Source organism: Leptosomus discolor, chromosome 8 (assembly GCF_034619465.1).
Source record: "Leptosomus discolor isolate bLepDis1 chromosome 8, bLepDis1.hap2, whole genome shotgun sequence".
Classification (NCBI taxonomy): domain Eukaryota; kingdom Metazoa; phylum Chordata; class Aves; order Leptosomiformes; family Leptosomidae; genus Leptosomus; species Leptosomus discolor.
This window is the reverse complement of record NC_141398.1, coordinates 58,002,690-58,030,607: the sequence shown is the minus strand read 5'-3', so window position 1 is coordinate 58,030,607 and position 27,918 is coordinate 58,002,690. Positions and strand designations below refer to the sequence as shown.

Genomic DNA, 27,918 nt, shown 5'->3' with positions numbered 1-27,918 from the left:
TCAGTTACGACATCCCTTCGTGTGCTTCGGTGGGCAGCGGTGTTTTTCACAGAGTTTGACGAACTCGGACACGACGAAAACCGAGGAAGCCAGTCCAGTGAGAAACAGCAGGTCTGGTGAGGGGAAACAGAGCGGAGATGAACGCGGTGGACAGCTGGATTTTGTGCTGGGCAGGAACCCCCGGTTACGGGCCCTCCCGCGGTGGGTGTTTGTGCTGGTGTGACTCCACAGATGTACGGCCCAGCTGTGGAACGAGATGTGTCTGCGGTAGACAAGGAATACCCACTTGATGGGTGGAAGCCTCTACGTTAGTCATTTGGGATCATTGAACCCTGCTTCTAACAACATGCCTGAGGTAGATGCAACACAGCGTGGTACGGCGGCGTTTCCTTAGGCTGATTCAAACGGTGGCGCAGGCATTGCCTTCCAGCCAGGAAACGTTCCCCCTGCCTTTCCAGAGAGGTCCGACTGCGTAACGATCCGGGATAGACTCATCTAGAGAAATCCCGTCGTGCAGAGCTTGTGGGAAATCTTGGCGTGTCTCTGTTCGCATGCATTTGTGTGCAGCAAATCACAATGCAAGCCCTGGGCTGGGATGATGTCATTAAACACTGCTCCTGATGGTGAATACCGGTGTGTGTGTATACGGGTGTCGGAGCTGCTGACTGATTTCCCCCACCGCCAGTCTGCTGGGAGTTATCCTGTAGCACTGGGGCAATCGTGTCTGCTTTTCAAAATAGCTTTAATGAAAAAAAAAAAAACATGCAACTTACCTAGCACTCCTAAATTCTCTGTCTGGAAGATCTTTTGTAATGGAGGGATGTATATCACCGCCAGCTGTCCCAAAACCGACCCAAGCACAGAATACAGGAACATGCGGTTTCGAAAAAAGCCTATTTCAAATATTAATTTTGTCTACAGAAGGGGGGGAAAAAAAAAGAAAAAAAAAAAGAGAAATGTAACATTTCACACTCTCCTGTTGGTACTCCAATGTCACCCTGTTTCTCTGCATGTAAGCTCCATTACTTTTTGAAGTTCCAGAAATGCTAACTTGGGCAGAGCTACATAGTTGAAAGTGCAGTTGCAGTTGAACTGTGACGGGTAACTTTATTTATAAAGATGATAAAAATCATGTTGCTTTAAATGACATTAAAAACCTCCCTTCGTATGCAAAATCCTGGTATTCTAATGTTTATGTTAGTGTTTTGAGACAAGAAGTAATTGCTGACAGAGCAATCTCACCTGAGAGCGGCATGTCAGGGCATTGAAGAGGTCAAAAAACACAAAACAGGTAAAAGTCATTGTTGTGGTTCGAGGAGTTATGCCACTTTTTGGATTCTGGAAGCACACATAAAAATTCAGGGGTTAGTTAAGTTACAAAAGTTAGTTAGTTACAAAAATATGTCAATTCAACAGATGAATTAAATATTCCCTTTAGTAGCCCCAGGCAATTCTAGGGGTAGTAAAACAAAGGAGTAAATCTAGTTCTAACCATTATAGATAGCATTAATTTCGCTCTGCTAATTGTTCAGTTTATGATCTTATCAACCATGTTTCAAATTCTTAAACTGATGTGGAATTTGTGTAAAGAATAATCTAAAATTACTTAAACTGTTGCAATAACAGTCACTATTAACTAACAGCAATCCATGATACTTATGCACTTGGCATTTTCTACTTACATGGAAAGCTGGAGGTAAAAAGTACCTTAAAGCATTGATTTCGTATCAAGTAATAGTTTTCCCATTCTAGATAGGAACCTCCAAATTCGTGGCAACTCAGGAAGGCAGAGCTGGGAGCTGACCCTCCTTAACCCTCTGCCTATACTGATCCTTCCCCCCTGGAGGTATTTCCAAAAGTCCTCCGCACGTACTTCAGAAATTGCCCTTCCCTCCGTTCTCCACCCTGATGGAAACAAGATTTTCCTCACCTCCTTCCAGAAGACAAAGAGGGTTCCACTGATGATAATTACAGCTGACATGAAGATTTTCAGGATCAATGACTTGCTGAGTATAGTATCCGTGATACAGCGGGGTGGCTGCTTGATAGTATCCCTATCAACAGGTTCCACTCCCAAGCTGCCTCAAAGGGAAGCAGAGGGACACGTTTAGTTAACGCAGATCGTCCCGAAACGGTACTGCTGATAAAACAGGATGGCTCTGGAAGATGAAATCCTTTGAAGTGCAGCATGAGAGAGATCGGTATTCTGGCAGGGTTACACAAGGCCCCAAATTTGGCCGAGACACCTATGGCAAAGGCCATTTCAGCATAGTGAGCTGTGACATTCACGTATTAGACTACCATGGTGCATCATACTGCTATCCCAGCCCAGAGGGAGAGCTAGTTGTGAGATTGTGGCCAATATCTCTTCCACATTGTGAAGTAGTAATTGTAATTAGCGGTAGTTGTAGTTAGCAGTGGGGTGAGTTTCCTAAATGGTGTGATTTTTGGGGCATATATCCCCATCTATACCCAGTATTCCCTTGCCAGTCAGACCTGCAAGGCTACTACTGGGTGATGCACTCAGAGTAACAGACCATTCCTAGTCAAAAAAGTGGAATAGCTGTTAACTGATTCCACCACAGAACAGAAACATGTAAAACCTCAAGTAAACCTGAAGTAAATGCTTTTGGAGGGACCAGGAGGGAACAAGAGTACAACTTGTCTTATCTAACCACCGAATGATTGGCGCACTGTTAAGAAGTCATAACAATTTGTGTTCCCAAGCCAAATTCAGACCTATTAAAACCAAGAATATTTTGCTCATTTGACTCTTCGATACCTCTGGGCGGGTGGTCCATCCATGATGATGTTGATCCATAAGATCTGCATAGCATTGAGTGGATTTGGTAGGTTGAGCACTGTTGACAGAGTGATTAGGCTCAAAGCTGAAATGCTCCTGCAAAGCACAGAAGAAAATGGTTTGCTTGGCTTCACTCAAAAGGTGCTTTCTCTGGAATTGAAGCAAACAGGAACTTACGTGCTCAACTGGAACCGGACAAAATTTTTTATGTTGTAAAATATTCCTTTTCCCTCTTCTATTGCATTCCTGGAAGGGAGAGGAGAGTTTATTAAATAACTAGCACTCGCACTATTCTTCATTGAGCTCGCTGTGACACTCAAAATACAAGTTGTTTTCCCTAGCACCTATTTCAGATGAAATTCAGACTCCAGCTTGGGAGGAGAACGTCAATGCAGCTTGTCAGTTAAAATGGCTTTGTCAGGGCAAGTAGATCTGAAAGCCCTGGTTCATGTGGCCAAGACTGGGTTCATAAAGCAGGCATGTGACCTTTGTACATCCTCACTCTACTCTGCCTACCCTCTCCACTGTTAGGAACCAACACAGCATTGCAAATCGCGTCTTTCCTCTGAGCTCCGTGGGCGAGGCAGAGAGCACAAGTTACCATCTACCTAGACTTCTAGGTGCTTTTAAATCCTCTTTTAGCTACACCAGTGAGAAACCAGGGCTTTCAGAAGAAAGGTAGCTTTGTCACCACCGCCTGAAACAAAAATTCTTTGCCGTGTATGCAACTGAAAATGAGCCAGACCCACACTAGGTCTCTCCACTTACTGCCTGTTGACTTACATGTCCTGCGTCTTGCGTTATCTCCAGGGCTAGTCACACAGGCTTGTTGCAATGGACAGCCAGAAAGTATCTGAAGTAAGAAAGTGTCTGATAGCAATAAAGTTGCTAAACCTACATTACTGTTGAGAAGTCATCATCCACAAGGATCATGTTGGCAGCCTCTTTGCTGACGTCTGTACCAGCTTGTCCCATTGCAATCCCGATATCGGCAGATTTAAGGGCCACGGCATCGTTAACACCATCTCCTGTCATTGACACAACCGCGCCAGCCCTCTGCAAAGCCTGTGAGAGTGGAGAGACGAAAGCCTCTGAAGCCAGGAGGAGATAAGTCCTGTTGGCAATCACAGGGTTTGCACATAACGTTGGAAGAGCAGAAGTGCTATGTGACTTTGGGGGTAAAGCAGACTCAGCAGCCCGCTGAGGATAAAACTCAGGCCAAGAATTAAGAGACTGGATTTTTGAGAGTCTATAGAGACTCTCACAACTCCAGCAAGAGTTAGAAGAGGGGATTAAAGTCCTCAGAAGTCATTCTCCTGATATGCTTGCTAATATCTCACTGCTGTCTTTCAAATGACCCAGGCCAGATCTGCAAGAGAAATGCTAATACCTCCAGTGTAAACAGTGCCAATGATCTAGCTCGGGTTTTACAGTCCTTTAGTTTGAGCTGATCTTGCCTTGTAAGACCAGGTGGTCTAGAGAACTAAGCCCTCCCCTTTACGTCTTGTTTTTTGAAGCATACAACGGATTTGAGAGGCTCTTAGTACCTTTATGATTGTTAGTTTGTGCTTTGGACTTGTTCTGAAGAAAATGGAAACCTAAAAAACAAAAAATACAGTCTTGTGTTAGATGAATGTTATTAGAAATAGGCCTTGTTTTTGTAATCAAAACCATTACATTTTTGACGGTGGATGACAGCTCTGCCTCTGTCAATTGGTCCAGCTCTTCCCCAGACATGGCTTTCAGCTTTCCATTGCAGAGACCAATGTTCTGTCCTGAAAAGAAAAGCCCAAAATGAGATCTGCCCATCAGCTCTGGAAAAGCCAACTACTTCCCGACGCAAAGAATAGAGGGAGCAATTAAACAATTTGCTGGGAAATATATCTGAACCTGGGGCACCTGACAGGGCACACAGCTCTCTGGCTCCGAGCTGGGCTGGTCACCCTGTCCTTACTCAACTGGAGCTATGGAAGCGATACAATACCCAGAACTGGAGCTAATATGGAACCTGTTGCTCTCTTCTCTGCCACTTGCTCTGTGTGTTTCTAATGGCAAAACGCAAAAATGGGAAATGCAGAGATACTCACACTCCAAACGTTAGTGGAATCTATAATCCCAGCAACATCACCTGCCTCATTTAAGGGTCTAACACTGAGATTTTGCCATTTCTGGCACTAAAATAATGGAATGAAGTTACTGGAATTTGGCCTATATTACTGCATTTAATATTTGTTTTGATGGAAAAGCAAGAACTCAGTGGCATTTAAAATCTCTATTTCACACACAAAAGGAACAGTAAAGTCGATTACTAAGTGACGTAACATTTGACTGATCTGACAGACATAATACAGACCCACAGAAAGAAGCTAAATTTGCCACCTATAGCCACAGCAGTTTCCAGGGCATCTCCAGTTATCATCTTTACTGATACACCAGACTCCAAAAGGACTTGAACAGCTTCTCTCACTCCAGCCCTTGGGGGATCAATTATTCCAACCAGACCTAAAAACGTTAGCTTGCCGAGTTCTGGACCTGAAGCCAAAGCAAGGACTAGAAACAGAAGGGGGGAAAAAAAGAAGACAAGACTAAATTATTAATAGTCTGTTTCCATACATTAAAATGAACACTTAGAGGAGATCCTAAATTACCAGTTTTCCAGCAGAAAAAGTCATTAAAACCAGATCCCTAGTCATTATGTTCATTTCATAGACTCAAAAATTTGGTCCACTCAAATAATGCCAGTTTATCTGAACCAGAGCATTTCTGTTTCACAAGTTTCTCTCAGGATTTATTTCTTTCTGATTTAAGCCTGTCTACCAAGCCTTCCCTAAATGCAGATAAATTCAACTGGGACAGTGCAACATTAGACCAGACATTACTAAACTACTATGTTAAACAATAGCGCTCTGTAGAAACTGAAACTTTTTTATTTTAACCTAAAAATGCGAAATGTAAATTCAGTTAAACCAGTGGAACTTCCACCGTGTAAACATCAAAGCTCTGAACGTTTTGTTTCTGTTTTTGGTGCCTAACCATATCATTCAATCGTTCTTAAGTCACTCAAGGATATTTTGCCAGTGGTTCAAGTCAGCGTTTCTTTGATGATTGAATCACAAGCTCACAGCAGCCGCCTGAGCTAATCGCTTTTCTTCAGAGCAGTAATTTGCTGTTCACAATGACAGATGAGTCAGATATTGTGAAGCAAGCTCTGTATGTGAGTTACTAACCGCAAGATACAGGGCTGGAGAACATGTACATTAACTATACCATCTCCCAGACCCGGCTGCCAAGACTTGTTCTCATCTACTTGCAGCCCGGGAACACACACAGGAGATGGTGTCTTTGTTACTGTGAAAAAGTCCAAGACATTTCTGAAAGGATTTTTCTAGTGGTGAAGGAAATGACACATGTATAAAATGCAGTCAGAATCAAAAGGAGATCGTTAGATTTGGTCCTAATAAAGAATTGAACCAAGCTTCAAATAAAACCCTTAGTGCCCAAATCCATCTTTTGAACCCCTTTCAAAGTTGCTTTTTTGTTGCTCCTGAAACAGCTTCTCCAAAAGCACAACTTGGCAGAGCAGCGCTTAGATCGGGTTCAGCACAAAGTTTTCAACGCAACGTTCAGACCAGATCCCAGGCAACGACCACGCTCCGTGCAAGAAAAACATCCACCATTTCCAGTGTGTATTTTCAGCTCCTTTCCATCTCACTAATTTAAACCCAGCAAAAGAAGAGCAGTGGAAAGCAAGCAGCCAGCAGACCTAAGACATGGTCTTTGGCAAACTCCGACAAGTATTATGGAGAGATCATGCAAGCGATGTTAAGGACTGAGCCTCTGTCCATCCTAACCAAAACAGAGCAGGGAAGTATAAGGGTGTGACGACCTGTAAGCTTAAGGGACATAGACAGTAACGACTGACCCCGTAGACCTGAGGAGCCCATTCGCTTTTCTTCCTGCTGGTAGATGGCTTTCTGCTGGGGTGTAAGGGATAACGAGATGCCACCGCTGTTATACAGAGTGCAATGTTGAATAACTTCTTCAAATGCTCCTTTCATAAAGTAAATATCTTCCTGATCCTTTAAAGTAAGGAGATAAAACACTTTCTCAAAAAAAAACCCCAGAAGATCATACTTTAAAAATACTGATAATGCACAAATTTTTACATCCTAGGTAAAAAAGATCTTTTGTTTGCCCTTTTACTTGTTTTGTAAAGTGCCCAGGTGCATGTATTATTTATAGGATGTGATATTTCTGCTCTAGCCATTTTTCGTGTTCAGCCATCACAGACAGAATGGTAAAGAAAAGATCGGTGAGTTTGTAAACTGAGAACAATATCAACCAAAATGAGGTCCTTAACCTGGTGAGGGAAAAATGGCCAACATTTTCTTCCTAACTTCGTATCTTTCTTCCCCTGCCAGTTATCTTTGAAAAGCTTTTGTTTTCCTGCTCAAACCAGTATTTGAAAAGTATTATCTCCTCCCATTCAAACACAGCTTTACAAGCTAAAATTACACCCAAGTTGGGAATTTTGAAGTTTGTTCAGTTTTCTCCTGACATAGTTAACCTCTGAAAACATTATTTGCTAAAGAGATAGCATTGCATGCCCATTGTTGAGCTGCACAATTAGAAACACAAAACCAGCCAACACCACTGTTTGCTTTACCTGATTTTTCAGCGTGCATTTCACAGCCATCCACTTTTGTTCAGAGCTAAATGGAATTTCCTTCTTTCTTACATAAATGTCTTTTATGTCTGCCAATTCCATCTAAAGTAGGGTAAACCAAAAAGAGCGCTGTAATGCTGAACAATGCCAAAGCTTGTGTGTGTTTTCCATATTGCGAGCATTGACCATGTACTTCCAGGCAGTCATATACCACAGAGCTCAGGAGGAAGCATGGGGAGAATAAAAATCCATGTTTCAAATCCATCTTTTCCTTTTGGTGCCTGATATGGGATAAATCAAACTGGAATTTGAAGCTCGATCCCTGTTATCTTTTGCAAGAACTAGGGAGCTGCACTGCTGTCTTGGTGGGGTTTTGGGTCAAAGGAGGCTCAAGTCCTTTCCCTAAACCCACGGCAAAGTGAAGGGCAGAGCAGATTTCCTCCAGCCCAAGCTCAGGCTCCCCCACTTTGGTTACTTCCCAGCCACCCTACTTGGAAGAAAAAGGAAATTTTCAGATAACTGAATGGTCCATCGTGGATGTGGTTTCAAATTATTTCCTGATGAATTAAACTCAAAAAGCAATTCACCACAAGAAGACCCTTCAGCCATGACATACGCCAGTCCAAATCAATACACGCCTGCTTTAGCAGCATGCCTGGGTGCCCTAGGTAAAGCAGTAGTGACCAGAAGTAGCTTCCAGTCTCTCTCTCCCCCAGCTCCAATCAAACTAAAAAATTAAAAAGAAATAATAATAGAGGAGACAACTTCCCTCATATTCTGCTATTTCTTGGCTATGAATGACGGAGCAGAAGAAAGAGTTTAATTTAGCATTTAGGGAAATAAAATGTCATTTTTTTACCAAAAAAAAATAATCATGGTTTCACTGTTAGTTACAAGCTTTAAAAATAGGAGGTAAGAACAGATATTTGCAGGTGCATCATTTCTTCAGGCACCTTCTCTGCTTTACAGCCCACCTGGTCTGTGGACCACAGGCTGTGTAATGATGATTAGATGATACCTTGAGGCATTTTACAGCCCTCGGCCTATGAGTATGAATGCAATATGCATTAAAAACCCCTTGTTTTACATTATCAGGACTAGGAAAAAAAAAAGGTGAAAAGTAAAAACTAGCAGATGACCCAAATCAAGGAGGACCCTCTGCCATGCTTTCTAGTATGGCCTGTTCTTGCTCGTTTTTCACTCTCTTGTCTTCCTCCTGAACTCTTAATTGTCTGTGCAGAAAACATAAAGAAGACAGCCCAGGCTGAGCCTGAAAGAAATCCATTATGCAGCATAATTGCAGAGATCAACAAAGCAAAACAGTAATTTCTGTTAGCACAGAAGCTTAGGGAAGGTGTAAGGTGTTTGTCCGTGACAAGAGGTTTACATGGGAGGGGTGTACATCTATGACCTTGGGGAGAAAAGACAAGGAAAGACTGAAACCAGTCTGGGGACTTTAAAGAAGTCTGATCGCTGCTGTCAGACTTAACAATTCTAGCTCCTTTCTTTCTTTTTAATTTCTGGGAAAATTTAACTCTTGACAATCTTACCTTCATTGCAAGGGCAATGAGAGCTCCTTCTGTGGGCTGTCCGATCACGCTATTTTTCCTGATGATGGCATTATTGACTACACAGCCAGCCTAGAGAAAGGGACACATTCACATAGTTTATTTTTTCATAACTAAATTCGTAGCTTTTTCATCTCTTTAAATGAAACAATGAAAGACTGGAGAATGAAAACAGCCACATCCCAAAAGATGTGCTATTCCCCAAGGTAGCATCTCGCAGCATCTCGAGATCAGTTCTTGTGCTTTCTAAACCCCCTTAATCCATAGGATACACCAATATTTTGGTAAAATGTTAATGTTTTGGATAAATTAACATCAAGCAAAACGTGAGTTGTATCTAACAATCTTGATAAATCATGAAAACGAAAATTTTGTCTCTCCTACTATTGCTTCTAACGTGTGTAGTGTGGATAAAATAAGACCTAATCTCCATTTGAGATTCCAGCTCAGATCGTTTCACTAACCAAACACTCCACCTTAGCCTACAGTTGAACGTGCAAGATTTTATTTAATGCCAACCCGAAACGCAGAGACCATCATAGTACATTTCTAAATTGACCATGTAGCTAGCTAAAGTCTAGAATCTGTCCCCATTAAAAACCTGAACATGGTAAAATTGGTCAGTCTCTCCTCTGCCAGAATTGTGGTTTTATACAAAATGTCATTGACACTTTAAGCTGATGACTCTGGTCTCTCCCTACGTCTTATGATTGCTGCCTTTCACCCATAAGCTTCAGGTGTTGTATCAAAATTACTCAGAGCCTTTCCACGAGAATGCTCTAGCAAGACAGTTCATTTTAGAGTTACAAGAATGGCTTTTTTTTCACACTCATTGACCAAAGTGATCTGTGCAAATGGGAACTGAATGTACATAGGACAAGCTAGCTCAATTTATACTTACCTCCACTAGTTTCCCAACTGAGACATTGGAAAATTCTTTAAGAATCTCTTTTGATGGCAGAAGATAAACGTTTCCTTCTCCATTGTAGCCCACCCCGCTGACCTGAGGAAGGGAGAGACAGAAAGAGCAAATTTCCCAGTGCCAGGCAGGACTATACTACATCTGTATGCAACAGGGTGCACTTGAGCAATTCCTGATTTTGAAGGTGTGCTGGGATTCTTCTTTCTAGCTCAAAGCAAGGCTCATAGGAAAGGCTGCAGGTGGTGAAAGTGATATTGAAATAGCTGTATAGGAACAAAAAAGAATCAGGTTGTCTTACACAGAACTTGTTTGCCATGACTTCAGAATTCTCTTGCCGCTCGGTCGAGAGATCCAGCCCTTGGGTAGCAGTGAGTTCACTGGTTTTGTTCAAGCCCTACCCTATTGATGACTGGCCTGTCTCTCCGCTGCCTTACATTTTGCATGCCTGCATTTTTCACCCAGTTTGCACATAGGTAAAAAAACCAAGCAGAAGGATCAAGTCACTCCTATAATTAATATTCCCACAGAAGATGGACCCACAAGGGTCAGTGGCAGGTTTCAATATTTAAAATAATTGCAGAGAACAGCAGATGATGTCAATAAACATCTTTGTTTATGGTATCTGAGCAGCTTTGTGCACTCAGCCCCGCTTCTGCCTGTCTCCAGCACTGCAAAGTCCCGTCTCTTTAATGGAACTGGTGATGTGCAAGAAACTGCTTGGTTTGGGACTGACTCAGCGTCCCTCATTTGAGACTAATTGAACTAAGAGCAAATTGGCTCTGCTGGGCTTGAACAGGAACGTCCGCATTACCGCCTCGGCCATACCTCTGCCTGGAACCCGTCTGAGGTCACGAGCCGAGTCCCCGTCATCTCGTTGGCTGTCAGAGTGCCTGTCTTATCCGAGCAGATGACGTTGCAGCAACCTGATGCAGGGAAGGTTTTAATTAGGAGCAAATAAATAATGCAACTGAACAATGAGATTCAGAAGAGGGAGAAAGCGTTTCCCTAGTGTTACCTAAACTGCACCAGTGAGAAAAGGAAGAAAATATCAAGAAATGGATGAGCTTCCTGACAGGGTATGGTAAAGAAAGGGCTTGAGTGCACATCAGGGTATAGTGCACATAATTTGGATGTGAGATGTGGTAGGAGACATCTGAAGAGGGCCACATTGTCTTGAGCATCATATGGTGGGCAGTCAGAGAAGGCACTGATCTCCAGGGGATCGATCAATGTTTCCAAGCAGCAATATCACACAACAGAACAACTGTGTATTCTGAAAAGACATATCAAATTCCCACTCTGCCACACTCTTCCTCAGACGGGCAGTTTAACCCTTACTTCTCGTTATCAGGAATAACAGCCCTTCCCTGCCCCACCAAGGAATTGTGAGGGTAGATATGTTAAAGACTGTTACAAAAATTGATTAAAAATCCACAGCTAAGAGCAGGAGCTGCCCAACTTGTGCTCTGCTCTGTGACTATCCTGCTTCAGTAAAGCACATTTCTTTCAGGGCCCATTTACACCACGATACAGGGAAGGAGTGAATTAGCAGTCCTCACACTCAGGCTAGCTTCTGCTCCCAAGAAGGGGAAAAATGACTTTAATGCAAAAAGGAATCAGACTCCATCTCCCTTCTAAGTCTGGGTAACTTCTCTGGCTCTGGAGATGACCACACAGCTTTGTGACAGACCCTGTGAGCACGATGACCACCACATTAAAACCTGGAGACAATAAAATTGGGCTGTGATCAAATTAATTACAGTTTTGAAGGATTAGCACGGAGCAAAGCTGTCACCGTCAATATTTTCAATTATTTACAATTAAATAATCAGACAAAGAAGGAGGACTATTTTCTCCTTTTCAGAAGTTTAACAGACGTGGCACAATTAGTGTGTGGGAGAATACAGTTTTTGCCGTGCTTAGACCGTCTTGCAGAGTACCCGGCCATCTGGCAGTTACGCCTATTTGGGCACAGCCCTACCAGAATAAAATTCTTCATGAGATAAGGCCATTTCAGATGTCCTGGGTCAGGGCAGATACAATAAAACAAAGGTCATAAGATTCCTTAACGGCAGAACAAACAAGGGCAGTTCAAACAATAGCAGCATTTCCAATGAAGAGATTTTAGCTGAAGGATCTGGCTGTGCAGCAGGTATTTGCAACGGCACGGGCCAGGCTTGGCATTTAGTGTACTTCTTAATGTGGTACTAAAGGCACAGCGTGCCTTCTCCTTCGTATAATGGCCATACTGACCAAGGTCAGAGTAGCAAAGCCTGGAATAGAGTGACCTGGGGATGAGGGCCAATCTGAAGATACGGGAAAGCAGAAGAATAATTCCATTATAGTTAGTTCTGCCCTGCGGTTGGGAGGATGGCTGGACGCCTTCTCGAGGTCCTCAATGTCCCTGTTTTCCATGACTCTCTGGATATCAGGGAGATGGCCACACAGGCTGCAGGATGATAAATGGTTTTATTTATGCCACCAGCCTCGACTTGAGGGGCTGTGAGGTTTTTTAGCTAACACTGAAGAACTGGACAGGATGGACCTGCAGGATGATCCCACAGAATGGGGAGGAAGGAGAAACCAGACCTTTCAACCCGAGCAGGGCATGCATGTCTGCAGGAGGGTTTTGCTCCTCATGGGCCAATGCCATGGATTGGGCTGCACCATTCCTAGAACCTGCCTGTGTTAAGATGACTAAAATAAGGGAAAAGGATGAGAAACACAGGGGAGAAGACGTATTTAAGTCTGGGTGTGTTGCTCTGTCCTAGTAAGTATATTCCAAATTTATTTTTTTTTGGTCAAACCAAGGCTCACTTGGCCAGCCCACTGCTGTTCAGTTCAGATGTTGAAGCCTGGCACATGACCAAGCTGTGTGGCCCCTTTGCAGCCTTACCTAAGGTTTCTACTATGGGCAGCTTCTTCACAATCACCCTTTTCTTGGCCATCCGGAGAACGCCCAGCACCAGCGTTACGGTGACCACGATGGGAAGGCCCTCTGGGATGGCAGCCACCGCGAGGCTGGGGACAGAGAGACACAACAGCTTCCACACAGGGGTCAAACTACAAGTACAGGCTAAAATGTCCCAGAGGGACATTTCCATGGGGTGAGTTTTCCTGCTTATATGTGCATATCTCAAGAGGAGTGTGCAGTGCTAACCACTGGGACTCCTGGCACACTGTAAATATAAAAGCAGGATATTTATCCAACTCTTCAATATTTTTCTGCATGATTTTGACAGAGCAATTACTTTTCTTCTTTACATTGCCAGAAAGCATTCATTTCTGGCTAAGCAGGGATTTAGGAATTGGATTTCATTTCATTTATTTAACTTTCTGAGGGTGGAAGTTGAATATTCCTTGGCATCACGGTTCACATGTTAGCTACTGGCTCCTGGCCACACGCAGCCCCTCATCTTCTCTCTTACATGTGGATACAAGCTATGGTGGGACAGATGTCCCCATGCTGCACACACTGAACCAGAGCAACATCAAAACCTTTGACTCCTGACATGGGAGAAAAATCCAGACGCAATCTGACCCCTTGGGTTATTCCTTGGGTAACTCTGAACACTTCTAGGTATGGGCAAAAAAACAACCAAGGAGGAATTTTAATACCATAGGCTGCTTTCCAACACTCAGGCTTAACTACTTTTATTTGCCACCACATCCCCCCAAGAGACAGGATGGTGGGCACCAAGCCAGTTTGGCTTCTCTGTTGTCTCTTCATCTGTGGTTTTGTTTTTATTTACATTTTTTTTTTTTTTCCCCCAAAGGATTGCTTTTAGAGCTATGACAACATTAAACAGCAGGTTTTATGGGTACTGCTAAAAACACATGGTTTATTATGTTTGATTAAGAGGTTGTTCATGCTTTTTACGCCACATAAAAGGTGCATTCCTATCTTTAGACGCAAATCCAGTAAGAACAGCAAAGACTAATGTTTGCTGTTGCTACGCTCCCAATAAATTCATAGTACAGATAGGAAAGGACATTCACAGCAGGATGACGTGGAAAGGCCAGTGAAGATTTTCAAAATACCAATTTCCAAAATTGAAGAAATCCTCAAACTCGTTTTTTTTTTTGCCTCTTAAACTCTGTTGTAAAGCTCATATTAATTTCACCAGTGCAAGATCAGTATGTATTTATGGAGGGTCTTAATCAAGTTCTCTTTTGTGAAATATCCTTTGTGTGCTCTCCAGTCCTTACCTAACTCCAATTGTGAACATGCTCAGGAGATGCTTCCCTTGTAACCAGCCAATGAACATTATTAAACCTGGTGGGAGAAAACCATCCAATTAAAAAACTTCAAGAAATTCATAAATCTCTAACATATTTTAGCTGTTGCTGGAGAACGAGTATGCAATGAGGCCCCCAGATCTCTCCTTCGGAGGTGTCTCTGCTTGAACCCCCAAAGTCCCGATATCAACAAGCACTTTTGGAGGAGGCAGCCCTGGAACTAGAGGGCTTTCACCACTGACCATGCAAGTATGAGCACTGCGTCCGACTCACCGATTATGCCAAAGGAGGAAAGAGTGAGTTGCTTCCCCAGTCTGTCCATGCTTTTCTGGAGAGGTGTTTTGGGAGTCTGGAAACATTAGAGAATAGATGGTTTTCTTTGCTTGTTATGTGAGAAGAGAAGGTGGTGGTCAGCCCACAACAACTGACCCACACAATCCTGGTTATCATTACTGTGGTCCCTACAGCTGCCTAATATACCCCAATGCTTGTGCACCCCAAACCCTCAATGGGGTCCGCTGGGCACAGACCATCCCTCAGGGAGATAGTCTTTGCCTCAGTGCACTCAAGACAGGCAAAAAAGTGTGAGAAGAGACAAATTATATTTGTTTACAGCTGGAGAGCCAAGGTAGAGACAGACTAAGGGCTAAATCTGGAAAGGACCTTAGTGATCGAATCCAGGACTGGATAGTATCACTCTCTACAACTACCTGAAAGGAGGTTGTAGCAAGGCAGGGGTTGGTCTCTTTTCCCTGGTAACAAGCAATAGAACAAGGGGAAATGGCCTTAAGCTGCACCAGGGGTGGTTCAGGCTGGATATTAGGAAGAATTTCTTTACTGAAAGGGTTGTCAGGCATTGGAGCAGCCTGACCAGGGAGGTGGTGAAGTCACCAGCCCTGGAGGTGTTTAAGAGACAGGTAGATGTTGACATGGTTTAGTGGTGTTGATAGAGGTAGGACAAAGGTTGGACTCTATGATCTTGAAGGTCTCTTCCAGCCGAAACTGTTCTATGATTCTATAGGATGTGCACAAAGCCTCTGGCACAAGGATAAGTTTGGACCTCCATCCCATGGTCTCCTCTCCAGGCCAGGGTTGCAGTCTGTCCATGACCTGGCAGACCTGAGCAGACCGTTCTCCTCCACAGAGCAAGCTCAGAGCATCCCCAAGCTGACATGTAGAATGGGCCCTGGGAGGTGGTAAGGTTTGGGAGGTCTGAGTTTCAGACAAGCAGAGTACCAGATCCAAGCTCCTATTCTGCAGCAGCACTTCCAAGCATGGTTCTGCACTGCAGGTGCATCGCAGCATCTTTCATAGTGGCTGCTTCTGCTTTCCTGTGATTTCTTGCATTAACGGATAGAGAGTTAACTAGTTTATAGACCCTCCTCTGTGTTAGTTCAGAGATCTGACCCATGCAATTTTGGCATGTGCAGAAGTGAAAAATGGACATACTTAGTGGAAAGTGTGTGTTTGTGTGAAATAAAAAAAAGAAGAAACCGTGAGGTTTGGGTGAATGCAAAGCTAGACACAAGCTAAGTATCACAAATCTGGATTTAGAAGTCTAAATCCTGCTTATAACTTTCTTTTTTGGATATAGCACTTTGGCGTCCCTCAGTTACACAGGCGTTTTGTAGCAGAAACAGAAATGAATCCAGTGCATTAACTCTTGGGATTGCTCCTGCTCACAAACTTTCATCCAGGACATCCACTATTTCCACAGACATAGACTTCTTTACCTCTTCAGCTTGCATCATTTTGAACACCTCTCCAAACTGTGAATTTTCACCCGTCCCAATAACTACGCCCTGAAAAAAGGGAAAAAAAAGAGATGAAGATGAAAAAAATCTAGATTCTGTAACTAATGTTGAGGAAAAGATTGAAGATGACAGGACTCACTTTTCCCTTCCCATATCGCACCAGGGTCCCCATGAAAACAACATTGCTCAGCGTGGTTATGTCACCGGCTTCCAGTAATACGCTGTCAGTCTTGTTGCAAGGCTCAGCTTCTCCAGTAAAACTGGATTCATCCACCAGCAGATCTGTAACCTAATTAAAAAGGCACATTTCTGGCACTAAGGCAAGAAATTTTGGAGCCAAGCTCTTGTATGTAGAGCTGTATTTACCTCTATCAGCCTAAGGTCTGCAGGAACCCTGTCGCCAACAGACAGATATATGATATCTCCAGGCACAAGCTCTCGTGCTAGAAGATGCTGCAGTTTTCCTTCCCTTAGGCTACATGAGACAAATGGAAAAAGAAGAAAGGAAACCAGGCTGTGAGGTTTTTATTCCTTCTGCAGGCTTGGGAATGCGAGTGGCGAGAAAGCAAGAACCTTGCCCCAATGAGTTTCCAATGTAAATAAGAACATAAAATCTCCCTAACAATGAGGAGAGATGATTATGTTCAGTTTGGGCTCAGTTTTGATTCATAAACAGATGAGTAGGTGATGGAAGACTTACATTTCAGCAGTAAGTAACTTAAACCATACTTATAGGGTAGATAGGAATGACAAGAAGATGTGCTTTCCCATGGCTCATGCTTTAAATAATGAATTGCAGATTCTTTAACCTGAAGAGAAGCTTTTTAAAGCTAGAATTACCACAGGCATTTTGATATTGTATTAAAAGAGGAGCCTTTCAAGTGGTTAGATGCTTATGGTGTCGTACCACGAACACGTAAAGAACAAACAGTGGTGTTTGTAAGATCCAAACCTGGGTGAACTTTGGACCAGAATTAAAACCCCACGCTGCTTTTGCAGCGCAAGGTTTCTCTGAGCCTCACAGCTTATTTATGTTGGCCATGCCAAACCCGATTTACAAAGAGGAAAAGAGTTTCCTGTGATCTAAAGCACTGATACCGAACATCAAAGCAGTCAGGGAAGCTGTAGGTACACCCTACAGCTGCTCCACGGGCCGTGGCGTGACCGTGCTCACATGTGGCCCATCTGCACAGAAACGCCTGGTGTGCCCGTGCCCGCCCCGGACATAGGGCAACGGGCCGGCGAAGGCGAGGAAACGCAGCCCACGTGCACCTCCGCTCATCAGCTGTTTTGTGCCAATCTCTTGGGGGCAAAACTGCCCTAAAGCCAAAAAACTACGTGGGCGAGGTTTTTCCTGCACAAGGAGTCAGCAACACACAAGAGGCTGCAAGGGTGCTTACGCAGGGTGGGGAGCAGGACATTTCTGGGACCCACCTGCCTCTCAGCATTTATTCGATTCCACTGGGTGCCTACTTTAAAAATCACCCCCATTCACTGTGACTTACAGCTGCACCCACTCACGGTGCCACCCCTCCAGAGACCACGTTCTCATTATGCAGGTGACAACCTGAAGTAATTTCTTCACCGGTTGGGGTTCTGCCTTCATAACCCAAACCCTGCTAAAACCCACCGAAGCAGGCGTGTCTCACCAGTTGCACTCGGGGGGCACCAACTTGTTCAGTTCTTCCAGAGATTTTTCGGAGCGATATTCCTTTTGAAATGAGAAAGGAGAAGAAAGCCAAGTTACGCAAGAGAGCTCGCTCACGACAGCCCCGGCCTCAGAGCCGTGCTCCAGCTGACATACCTGGATGAAGGCCACGGTGACCACGATAAGCACGGCCTGCAAACAGAGAGGTGTTAACAGGCATGGACACACCAGCTTCAGAGAGCCAAGGGCTGGGTTGCAGGAGAGGTACCACCTACCATGGCGATGCTCGCGGCGTCCTCATACTCTTTCGTGATGACGCTTACCAAAGCGGAAGCCAGCAACAAGAGAATGAGGGGATTTTTAAACTGAAAAAATAAAACCAAATGGCAATATAAAGTTAAATATGGAGCTGTTGAAGCTGAGCTGGCCTCAGGTCTCACCAGAAAGGATTAGACGTGCAGTTTCGCAGCAGAGACCTTCCTTGCTCATGACAGCAGCATCGCTCTGCCCAGACAGAGGCTGCAGCACCTGCAGTTGGGCTGATGCTGGATCCTGCACCCGTACAGGAGATGGATGGCATCAGGGACCAGCAGGATGAGGCTCACCCCAAAATATGAGTTTCTGTTCTTTCCTCCTACTTTCACAAGCAAGGCTTGTCTTTGCAAACATACAGCACAGGGCTGGCTTTAAAAGCTGCACAAGGCACAATAGATACAGACAAGAACTTTATTGTCTTTTTAGAATTTGAAACCAGAAATCCTCTTTTTTTTTTCCTTTTAATTCCCTTTTATCAATCTGTTAAACTCTGTGCTGGACCCAGGGCTGTGGGAGTCAGATCCTCACTTTTAAGCACAGATTTTTAAGGATCTTTCTCCCACCTGAGAAAGTTACATCTCTGTTTAGCTCATGTGGGAATTGATGTAAAGGAATGAAATGAGGCGAAGACAAGACTGCCTGGTTTGGGTAACAGGAGTGTGGTAATGCAGAGTAGGAAAGCCAAAGTTTAAGTTTATTCCCTGCTGAAGCCAAAAGTGAAAGTCCCTTCATTTCTCTTTATAAAAAGACTGGGCCAAAGGGGATGCTTTAGAAAAACAGCAGCTGGAAGAAGCTGTGTCAAGTGTCTGCTGAGGAACGATGCTCAAATGCAGAGGTGTGAATGGTGTTGGACAGGAAGCGCCTCTTCCAGAGAAACCAACAGGTTGTGGAAGGATCAGAGGTGCACTACAGGTTCATTTGGGGTCCCATAGGAGAAAAAAAAAAAGCACCATCTCACTTTTTATTAAGCATGAAAGAATCCTTGAAGAGGCTTAGTGATGATGGCACTTTGGGACATGGTTTAGTGGGCATGATGGTATTGAGGCAACAGTTGGACTTGATGATCTCAGATGTCTATTCCAACCTAATGATTCTATGATTACAAAGTTCTTTAAGCAAAGAAAAAAAGCGATAATCCATGAAATAAAGTCTTTGAAAGCAACTAAACCCTTCAAGACCCATCTAAGCAAGGAGAAAATCAGTCAAATTGCTAGTTGAAAATAAACAAACTGTCTACATTTATCCTGTACCTGGGGCTAAACTCTAACAGTTTCTCTATCACCCAACAACCCCTCACCAGCCTGGGAGAGGAATCAGGAAAAGGAGAGCAGACTTGTGCGTGGAAGTGAGAACAGATTTTTAATGAGATAACGCCAACACCAACAGAGACATACAGAGTTATACTCAGCCAAATGAATATCCAGTCCTCAGGGGCAGGGAGAAACCAGAGGAGGAACCCCAGCAAGAACCCCACAGGAGTTCCCCTTCCTCAGCAAACCTTCCCCTTTTATACTGACCATGACATTATGGCTGGGACTACCCCTGTAGCTGACTCAGGTCAGCTGCCCTGGCTGACTCCAAACTGCTGACAGCCTGTCCAGCATGGCTGGGCTGGGGTTCTAATCCAACCAAACCAGGACACAAACAAAAAAGGCGTTTCTTGCTTGGTTAAAAACTTTAAAAGAGAGGTGAAAGATGCATTAAATACTGATGAGAACCAGTTAATAAAAGCAAAACTCAAGGATAAGTCAGCTGGGGAAATACCACCTTCTGCCTGGCTTTTTGGGGCAGCTGGTTTGAAATTGCGGATCTTCACAGCGCATGGCACCATGCAGGAATGTATCCGTTACTGAGATGTGGCTGATAGAGACACTAACGCTCACCTGAGCTCTACAACTGCCTCTGCTTTTGCTGGAAGTTTAGAGCTTTCTTTCACTGGGGTAACAGAAATCAGAGTGGATTTCAGCTTCTACTGATTTTCCTCAAACCTTTCACGATTTTATCACTTGCCTTAAAGGGAATAAATATGCTCCAGAAATCAGGTCACTGATCTACGCCTTTTGATTTGTGGGCTGTGTGGAGATAAAAAGGTTTATTTTTATTTTAAGATGTTATCTTCACATTAAATGACCCCGCATCTGAATCTCACAATGGTTTTCCCGGAGGAACAGACAGTTTCTGTATCTGGGGCACAGCCTGTTCCAAGGCTGGATCTGTGGAAGTAGAAACCCTGATTATTTCAATGTAGAGACATGCTCAGGCCAACCTAGCCAGGGCTTTTTTCCAGGAAATAAGAAACCGTGCAGAAAATCCTTACCTGGTCTAGATATTTCTTCCATATTGGCTCTGTATTTTCTACTGAAAATTCATTCCAGCCATGTTTTAACCTGCGCTGTAGCACAGAAAACTCAGAGAGGCCAGTTTGTAAATCAACCTGGAAGGAAATTAAAAAAAAAAACAAACCAACAACAAAACAAAACAGAAGCAAATGTTACATATTGTAGAATAGTTACGGAAAACTTCTTAAGGTAAAGTTATGTTAAAAACCTGGAACTAGACTGGACAAGATGTTCATGGTTCAGTCCCCCAGAAAAAAATAAATCTATCAACTGTTTTTCTGTTTAGGTATTTGTTTTTGTTAAACTATAAAACTTTACCGTCATCCAATAAACAAAACACATAAAGGAATCATGAGTTCATTAAAAAAAAAAAAAAAAATTTCCACAACTGAGAAACCATGTAATAGGTGACAACTTAGAAATCTAAAATAGTAAAGGAAAGAGTTGATTTCTGGTTTCACTGTACATTTAAAGAAAAAATAAAATACCCTGACAAAACTCAAAGAGAACAAATGGAGGAGGAGGAAGATCTATTTTGCCTGGATTTAAAATAACAGCAAGGTCAGACACCAAAATATTGCTAAGCATTATAGCTTGCCCTGGTCGTGGGGACTCAGCCTTTCTGAATTTCCATCTGTTTTTCATACATGGGGTTAAGCGAGAGTTATAACATCAGATTGTTTCTTTTCCCAAGCGCAAACTCCAGTGCAGACCGATTAACTGGATTTTCCCTCCTGAGCCCCAGCGTCCCCCTGTCCACAGCTGTGGGGAAGCTGGAGGGGGCCGGGGCAGAGCGGCTGGACCTGTCCCCGCCAACGTCCCTGCCTGCTGCGTTCGTATCTAACGATTCAAGCGGTGAGCAAGACTTTGAGAAGTCGTCTAGCACAACAAATGTGATGAGTTTTGCCTTTGAAATGAAACCTGCTACGAAAAGCAGGGGAAAAAGTGCTGCATGCGTTTGCACCACGTTTTCCAAGGAGCTGGAGCTGCTGATAATTCAAGTGGATGTTCAGCCTGCACCCAAGGCTCCTCTGCCAGCCTTGGCAGAGCACTGCGAGAGCTTCGTTTTCCAGGCTGGACAATTGGAGTCTTTCACCTGCAGCTCACAGAGCCACTCCCTTCAGTGAAATCCTTCTCCACAACGAAGTGAAGCACAAATGCCCAATGCTGAGCCTCAAACACGGCCAACATGAGGATGTCCCACGTGAAGGCAGAGGAATTGGGCACTGCAAGAGTTTGCGTGTGAAACCAAAGACCAATTTTGCTGCTCAGTCTCTTCCCACAATCAGATTACATCGCTATGTAAGAACTCTTACATTTAAAGCTTTTGCCAAGTCTTCTTTGTGGCATTTACACGCATCTTTCGGGGGCAGAACTGTCACCTCCTTCTCCTGCTCAATTATTTTCAGCTCACACTCCTCATAGGGCTGAGTAAACAAGATAAAGCAATTGTTAGGCGAGAGCACAGTTAATAAAAACATTTCAGCATCTCTTTGCTTCTTCCCTTAATCCCATTCCCCTCCCTCACCTTGTCAGCTGCGTGACTTCCCAGTCTGCTAAAACACTTCCTAAATCACAACATTTTATACCATTCACTCCTGAACCCTTATTATAGCCTCAAAGCCAGGTGCATATTCTTGTAGTGGAAGAAAGGGTATTAGGAGCTGGGTTACCAAAAAGGGAAGCACGTGCAACAGCCGTGGTCAGAAAAGCCTGCTGGGCTCTGCTGTCTGCAGGTATCCTGCTCAAGACGAGAGTTTTCTCGTGCCAGTGTCTCACAGCCTGCTGTGTGCTCAATGCTCAGAGCAAGGAAAAAAGCCTTTCCCTTGTTAAACACATAAATGAGCAGAAAATGTGAGCTAGAAAAATCTCTGAGCCAGTGGGAGGAAGCAAAAGTCTCCTCACCCATCTCTACGGCTGTTTGCCTCCACCACTGGCTCTGCAAACACCTCCGAGCAGGACAAACCCTTCCTGCCCTGCCCAGGCAGCCCAAGGGCTGTGCTGAGCTCCCTGCACCCAAGGGCTCAGCATCCCAACGTCTCTACCGTTTTGAGATCCCTCATCTCCTTTTCCAAAATGCTCTTTCCAGAGCAGCAGCATCCCCTGAAGTCTCAGCCAGGTGCCTGATGGAAGCGATGCGACCGCTATTGCAGGGTGAGTACAGAGAAGGAGGAATCTCACCCTTCCCGAGGGACAGGAAAATCCATTCTCATTTACCTTCATTCGTAAAGCTCAAGAGTGCGTGTTCATTAAGAGAGGGATCCCGAGAGAGAGCAGGGTGCTCAGCCCTCTGCATTGCTCAGCCCCACAGCCAGCTCTCACTCAGCAGGGCGGGAGGAATTTGGCACCAGCTCCCCACTACCAGCACCCTGGGGTGTTCGCTGGGGGAAACATCCAGGTCCAGCTCATCAGCACCCGAGCAAGGGTTTGGAGGACTTCAGAGGTGTCTGGAATGGTATTTGGAGAGGTAGCCCTTCTATGAATACTCAGGAGGCTTCTAGGAACATCCAGGGGTTTGTGATCTAAAGCCTGAGATAAATGCAGGAAATCTCTTTGGCTGTTCACTCCTGTTGGTACACAGAATTGGTTTCTGTCTTGTGGCTTCTGGAGAGCTCATAGCAGATGGGATAGGAGCATCTCTAAGCCCTGCTCCTTAAAAAGGCTTTGGCCACTTCCATATGTCACAGCCCCCATTTTATCGCTGTTTACTGACCCACAGTACAGCTGTTAACACACGAGATAGCAGCACCGACCTTCTCCCAGCGGAAAGGCAGAAGAGATCGCTGTGATCCCTTGGTCTGTGTAGTCCTCATTTAGAACACATTTTGCCCCAGGAACAACCTGCCTTTCCAAAACCCCAGCAATTTGCCCAATTGTCCCCCTACTTGTGTGTTCTACTTGGGCAAATTCATCAGTTCCCTGTAACTTTGTTGGCACCCAGACGCTGCAAGACTGAAAGCCACCCCTGCATCTAAGGAGACGGAAAGGCTTGCTGGGAAGGAAACACAGGGCTATCGTGTGTAGAAACACAACTTGCATTCATTGCTGTGCAGATTTAATTAATGCTGTTTCTGCAGGCTCCTCTGTGCTGCTGGTGACACAGGCAGGTATCAAGGTACGGCCTTGCCTCGAAGGAGTTTAAATTTTAAATCAAGGAGCTGGAGGGCAGGAAGAGACCTGGGCACAATATGCCTACAGTCCCCCAGAGCCAGCAAGGGAAGCGAGGGCCCAGCTCTCTTACTAATATTTACCTTTGAAAAGGTGTGGAGGAAATGGATGACAAAAGCCTGTGGATGTGCCGGAGCCACATGCAGCCAGCGCTGGCTGTGGATCAATAAAAGCCTTGGCACCTCCATGCTCCTTACAGCCAGGGGCTGTTGTGAAATGAGTAGTTTTATCAGGATGAGTTAATTTGCATTGATTAGCTTACGCCTGTAAGTGATTTCCCCTGGATGAATGTGGCTTTTCCTACCAGATAAACAGCTCTAGCGATGCACAAGTTGCAAAAAGCATCAGTGGAGCCCCGTCTCCCTCCTCCTCTGTAAAGCACTGCCAGTGCAGAGCCCCTTTGCCCCTAAACACATCCCACCCCGTGTCTGTTAGGCTGTGTCTGAGCAAACCTCTTCATAAACTAACCTCTTGTGCATTACTTCCTTTTCTATTTACACTATAAAACAGATGTGAGCTATCAGCCTTCTCCATCTGCATTTTCAACCTTTATCCTTTAGGCATAACTTGGGCACAGGAGTGCATGACTCCATGCAGCAGGGCAGGGAAAACTAAGAAAAAAAATTAAAATATTATTAGTTTATCTATTGCTTTGCAAGCTCGGGAGATACTGGAGGCTGTAAAGAGCAGCTGGTTGTGGTTGAGGGCCATGCATTAGCCTGCCCCAGCGCACCGCGGAGCTTGCCGGCACTGCCGGTACCTGCGCTGCTGCCTCCGCGTCCCTCGCCCCGAAACAATCCATCAATTGTTGCACCGAGCAGCCCATGTGGGAAGGAAGAAAGCATGGGGCTTTCTGGAGAGTACACAGCCCTTTCTGTATGCTCTGGCAAAGAGCCCAAAAGATCAGTTCTCGGAACTTCCCCCCCGCCTCTGCCTTTACTGAGGTTTTACATATCTTTTCCCTCCGTCTTCGATTACTTTGGACCAGCTGATGTACTGTAATCTGGTCAGAAGTGGGCTAGGTTATTTAGTCTAACATGAAGCCCTTTAAAACATTAAACAGAAACCCTTTTCTTGTATATTCTCCATCCTTACTAAAAGAAATCAAACCATTCCCTCTAAAGCCCTTTGCACTGCTTGCTTTGGTGCTCAGGGCAGGCAGAGGACCTGTGTTTCAGGGTTGCTGGCAGCAAGCAGAAAACACCCCAGTGCAAACCAAAGCCCTGCAAGCGAGGGGCTGCCTCACTGGGCTTCCTCACCCCAGCCCCCAGCCATTTCCTAGCCACCACCGTGGTTTCAGCTCCTCTCACACACAGTTTCTCGCTCCCCCATCGCACGTCTGTCTCAGAATTGCAAACTTTCTGCATGAAATAAAGCCTCTGGTCTCCCTGCTTGCAGATACAAGCCTCAAAATAGACATTTTGATTGTTTGAAAAGCCAAGGGTTTTCCAGAAAAGCTGCTTTGAGATTATTCCCTGGATTTTAAGTTGCCCCCAGGGGTACGTGAGGGCTGACTCAGGCTGGGTGGGCTGGGTCCAAACCGTGGGCTCATTGCCCCCAGGTGCACATCCCACTCCCCGCACCCCTGCTGCTCTCTTGTTCCTGCTCAAATCTGACTTTTTCTTTTTTTAATTTAAAAAAAAATGTTCTTCCAGCTGCCTTTGACCTAAAGCAAAGCTGAAAGGTGGCATTGCCATCCCCGCAGAAAAAACCCATCGCTGCAGCTCCACAGCCGACAGTGATCCCAGCTGACAAACCTCCTCACCCACCCAAACCAGTCCCACCCGTCCCCCCACAAAAAAACCAAATCCCAAGAGTTTAAGGTCTTTTTGTATATAAGGTTTCCTGGGAGGGAGGTGCTGCAGCCTTCAGCCCAAAAACCTGTGGGAGCTGGAGGGAGGGAGTTAACTCCTTGTGTGCTGGAAGAATTTTAGAAGCAAGAAATTGGGCTTGATGCCTCTAAGGGACTGAAAACACACGTGTGTGTAAGTGAAGTCTGTGCCACTGCTGTGCAGAGGCGATCCCATGGTCTCACTGTTTTTCCCGTGGAAGGAAAGCTGCACTATTTAATTTTATTTTGAGGGTATATAAAAAAATAGGTACCTGCATGTTAACAAAACTATTCTGATAAGGATGCTCTGCATGTCCAGGAGGATAAAGAGCCTGTGAAACTCTCCAGGAGATAAATGTTCATTGGTGTGAAACCTGAAATGGAAAAAAGCCTCGACCCAAACCTGAATCGTGATTTAGCCCTGAACATAGGACAGGGCTGGGAAATGCCCATATTCCATCTGGCTACTGAATCTTGAGTGGATCAGGTGTGGTGGGGGAAAGGATCAAAAGGGGTTTTGGTGTTGAGGAATGGAACAATCGCAAAGGAAAACTCCTAGCAGCTCTGAAGAAACTCTGAAGATGATCTTAATGCACTAATATCTACTCCCCAGATGTGCCTGGGATAGGAGCCAGCTCTTTCTAAACCTATCAAGCAAAAAAGCCCCTAAATCACAGCAGGTCCCTGGTGGATTTGAAGTAGATCTCCATGATCAACTCTTCTACCAGTGGCACCATATATGGAAATAGAGGACACCCAACGGCATGAAGATGGACAAATTGCCCCGGATGGTATTACAAGACCCACCAACCTCATCAGGTTAAAAACTATTGGTAGTGGGGGGGGCTCAGCCCCTTGGGAAACCTGCCATCACCTCGCAGCTACCAGTGCTGTGGCTTTTCCTTCACAACCCACAATTTGTGTATTTATCCTGCCTTGAGTCCCATCAGGCTATCTGGATTCACATCTTTAAGGCCCAGGACAACCCTTTGACCAAAATGCTTAAGATCTGTAAGGCTGTAAGTGTTCTGCAACTATTTTCAAGAAGCAAAATACCATCCTTAGAGGAAATGTAAGTCATTTACCAGCCTTAATCGTAACTGAGAATACGCTCTTGATTCGCCAAGTTCTTGTGGTCATTTCACACTGCCACCTACTTCCTATGCCTGCACCAAAATTCTCGTCCAGTCCCTGTCCTGTAATAACTGTATCACACTCTCCACTGACAAGACCTAAAATTCAAGAAGGGTTATATTTGGAAGTAAATATATATCATTACTTATTTTGGCACAACAGAAATGGTATTGCCAAAGAACAAGCCAGACTGATTGCTGGTGGCCTCCTACCTATGTCTGATCAGAAATCTCAGCTTCCCATCAAAGTGAGATTACAGACACTTTCTGTAACATCATCGAGACCTTCCTTTCCTGGGATTTTGAGCTATGTTCGAGTAGTGTAGAGCAGCATCGCACAATGCACCACGTGGTGCATAGGATAAGAATTCAATGCCTTATTTGTGCTCCCTGTAGCACTGACCAACCCCCGTGCTGGAAAGATGAGACTCAGAGGAGAGCAGAGGATTAGCTGAAGTGACATCTGAGAAAAGACCTCAGTCAGGTGGTCACAGAAAAGAACATGAATATCTCAAAGCACATGGATGGTGCTTGTTGGGGTGGGACTAAGGGCTAACACCACATGCTGAAGGAATTAGACAAACTGGGTTTACATGGGAGGGCACCCAACCAATCTGTCATGTGGGAGAAACAAAATGGGGCTTGAGCAATGGAGATCCCTATGCTGAGAAACCTGATAATAAGATAATCCCAGACCTGAGGGTTTTGTGGTGAAAAACAAGGAGAACACCAAACGTGTCACCTAAACCACCCCTGGCCACCCTTTAGTCCATCTGCACCGAGAAGAGGTAGTGAAAGCAGGGAGGAGGGAATCAATGTTCATACACCAGCATTTTTCAAGGAAAGAAAGCATTATTTCGGAGTGGACTCTGCAGGTCTGAACTAAAGGTCTTCTTGGCCGTTCACTACCAGTAATGACTGCACAGAGGACAGCCCGCAGGGTCACAGCACACCCACCGGCAAACGGCACCGGTGGCAGGAGGTACCCCTGGGGACAGGGTTAGCCTCGCTCTTCATTTACCCTTCTGCTGAGGCAGCGTTTGCACTTTGTGCAAGCACTCCAGAAAGCCTCACGCGGCGCCCGTGGCCCACACAGCAGCCACTTTCCTGCGCATTTCCTTAATTTTGAACCTCCTCAGGACACAGAACAATTTTCCTGGCTGGGACTTTGGCCTGAGCTATGCGTCCTGGTAGTATTGCATAGAAACAAGTATCTCCATCTAACCCTGCTGCCTGGTAAACATCATTAATCTTGTCCCGTGTTGTACAGGGAACGACTCGGAGCAGAGAGAGGAGAGCACAGCGGCAGCAATATCAAGTTACCGGTGGGGCAAAGCAGACAAAGTAGACAAAATTAACCCAAATTACACAACTGATTTCAGCAGGTCCAGGCAAGAGGCATAGGCAATCCTCACCTTGTCTTCTGGCTCGCCGCTTCCGAGGGGCTGATATTTCTGCGCAAAGCGGATAAACGACCTTTTCTGGAAGAGTTTGGCGAAACCTCCTTCTACCATCTTCACTGCGCAGCGGTG

At 44.8% G+C, this 27,918-nt stretch overlaps 1 protein-coding gene across 2 annotated transcripts; it reads right to left on the bottom strand.

The window, feature by feature from the left end:
* On the bottom strand, window positions 1-27,900 carry ATP2C2 (ATPase secretory pathway Ca2+ transporting 2). 2 transcript variants are annotated; one of them, XM_086469591.1, is made up of 28 exons: window positions 27,802-27,900; window positions 22,834-22,848; window positions 21,571-21,672; window positions 20,233-20,349; window positions 17,876-17,965; window positions 17,757-17,792; window positions 17,602-17,663; window positions 16,319-16,427; window positions 16,092-16,241; window positions 15,932-16,000; window positions 14,472-14,547; window positions 14,169-14,235; window positions 12,856-12,980; window positions 10,785-10,882; window positions 9,939-10,040; window positions 9,020-9,109; window positions 7,470-7,571; window positions 6,726-6,882; window positions 5,183-5,353; window positions 4,481-4,578; window positions 4,351-4,401; window positions 3,702-3,868; window positions 2,981-3,049; window positions 2,783-2,899; window positions 1,931-2,078; window positions 1,243-1,338; window positions 774-915; window positions 1-113 (listed from the first exon to the last, which is right to left on the bottom strand). In XM_086469591.1, exons 1-28 carry the CDS (start codon window positions 27,898-27,900, stop codon window positions 1-3), a joined length of 2,838 nt encoding a protein of 945 aa, XP_086325717.1. The 2 variants fall into 2 exon arrangements, with proteins under 2 accessions (XP_086325717.1, XP_086325718.1); XM_086469592.1 differs by lacking the exon at window positions 22,834-22,848 and having other exon boundaries at window positions 21,571-21,681.
* Between the last annotated feature and the right edge of the window lie 18 nt (window positions 27,901-27,918).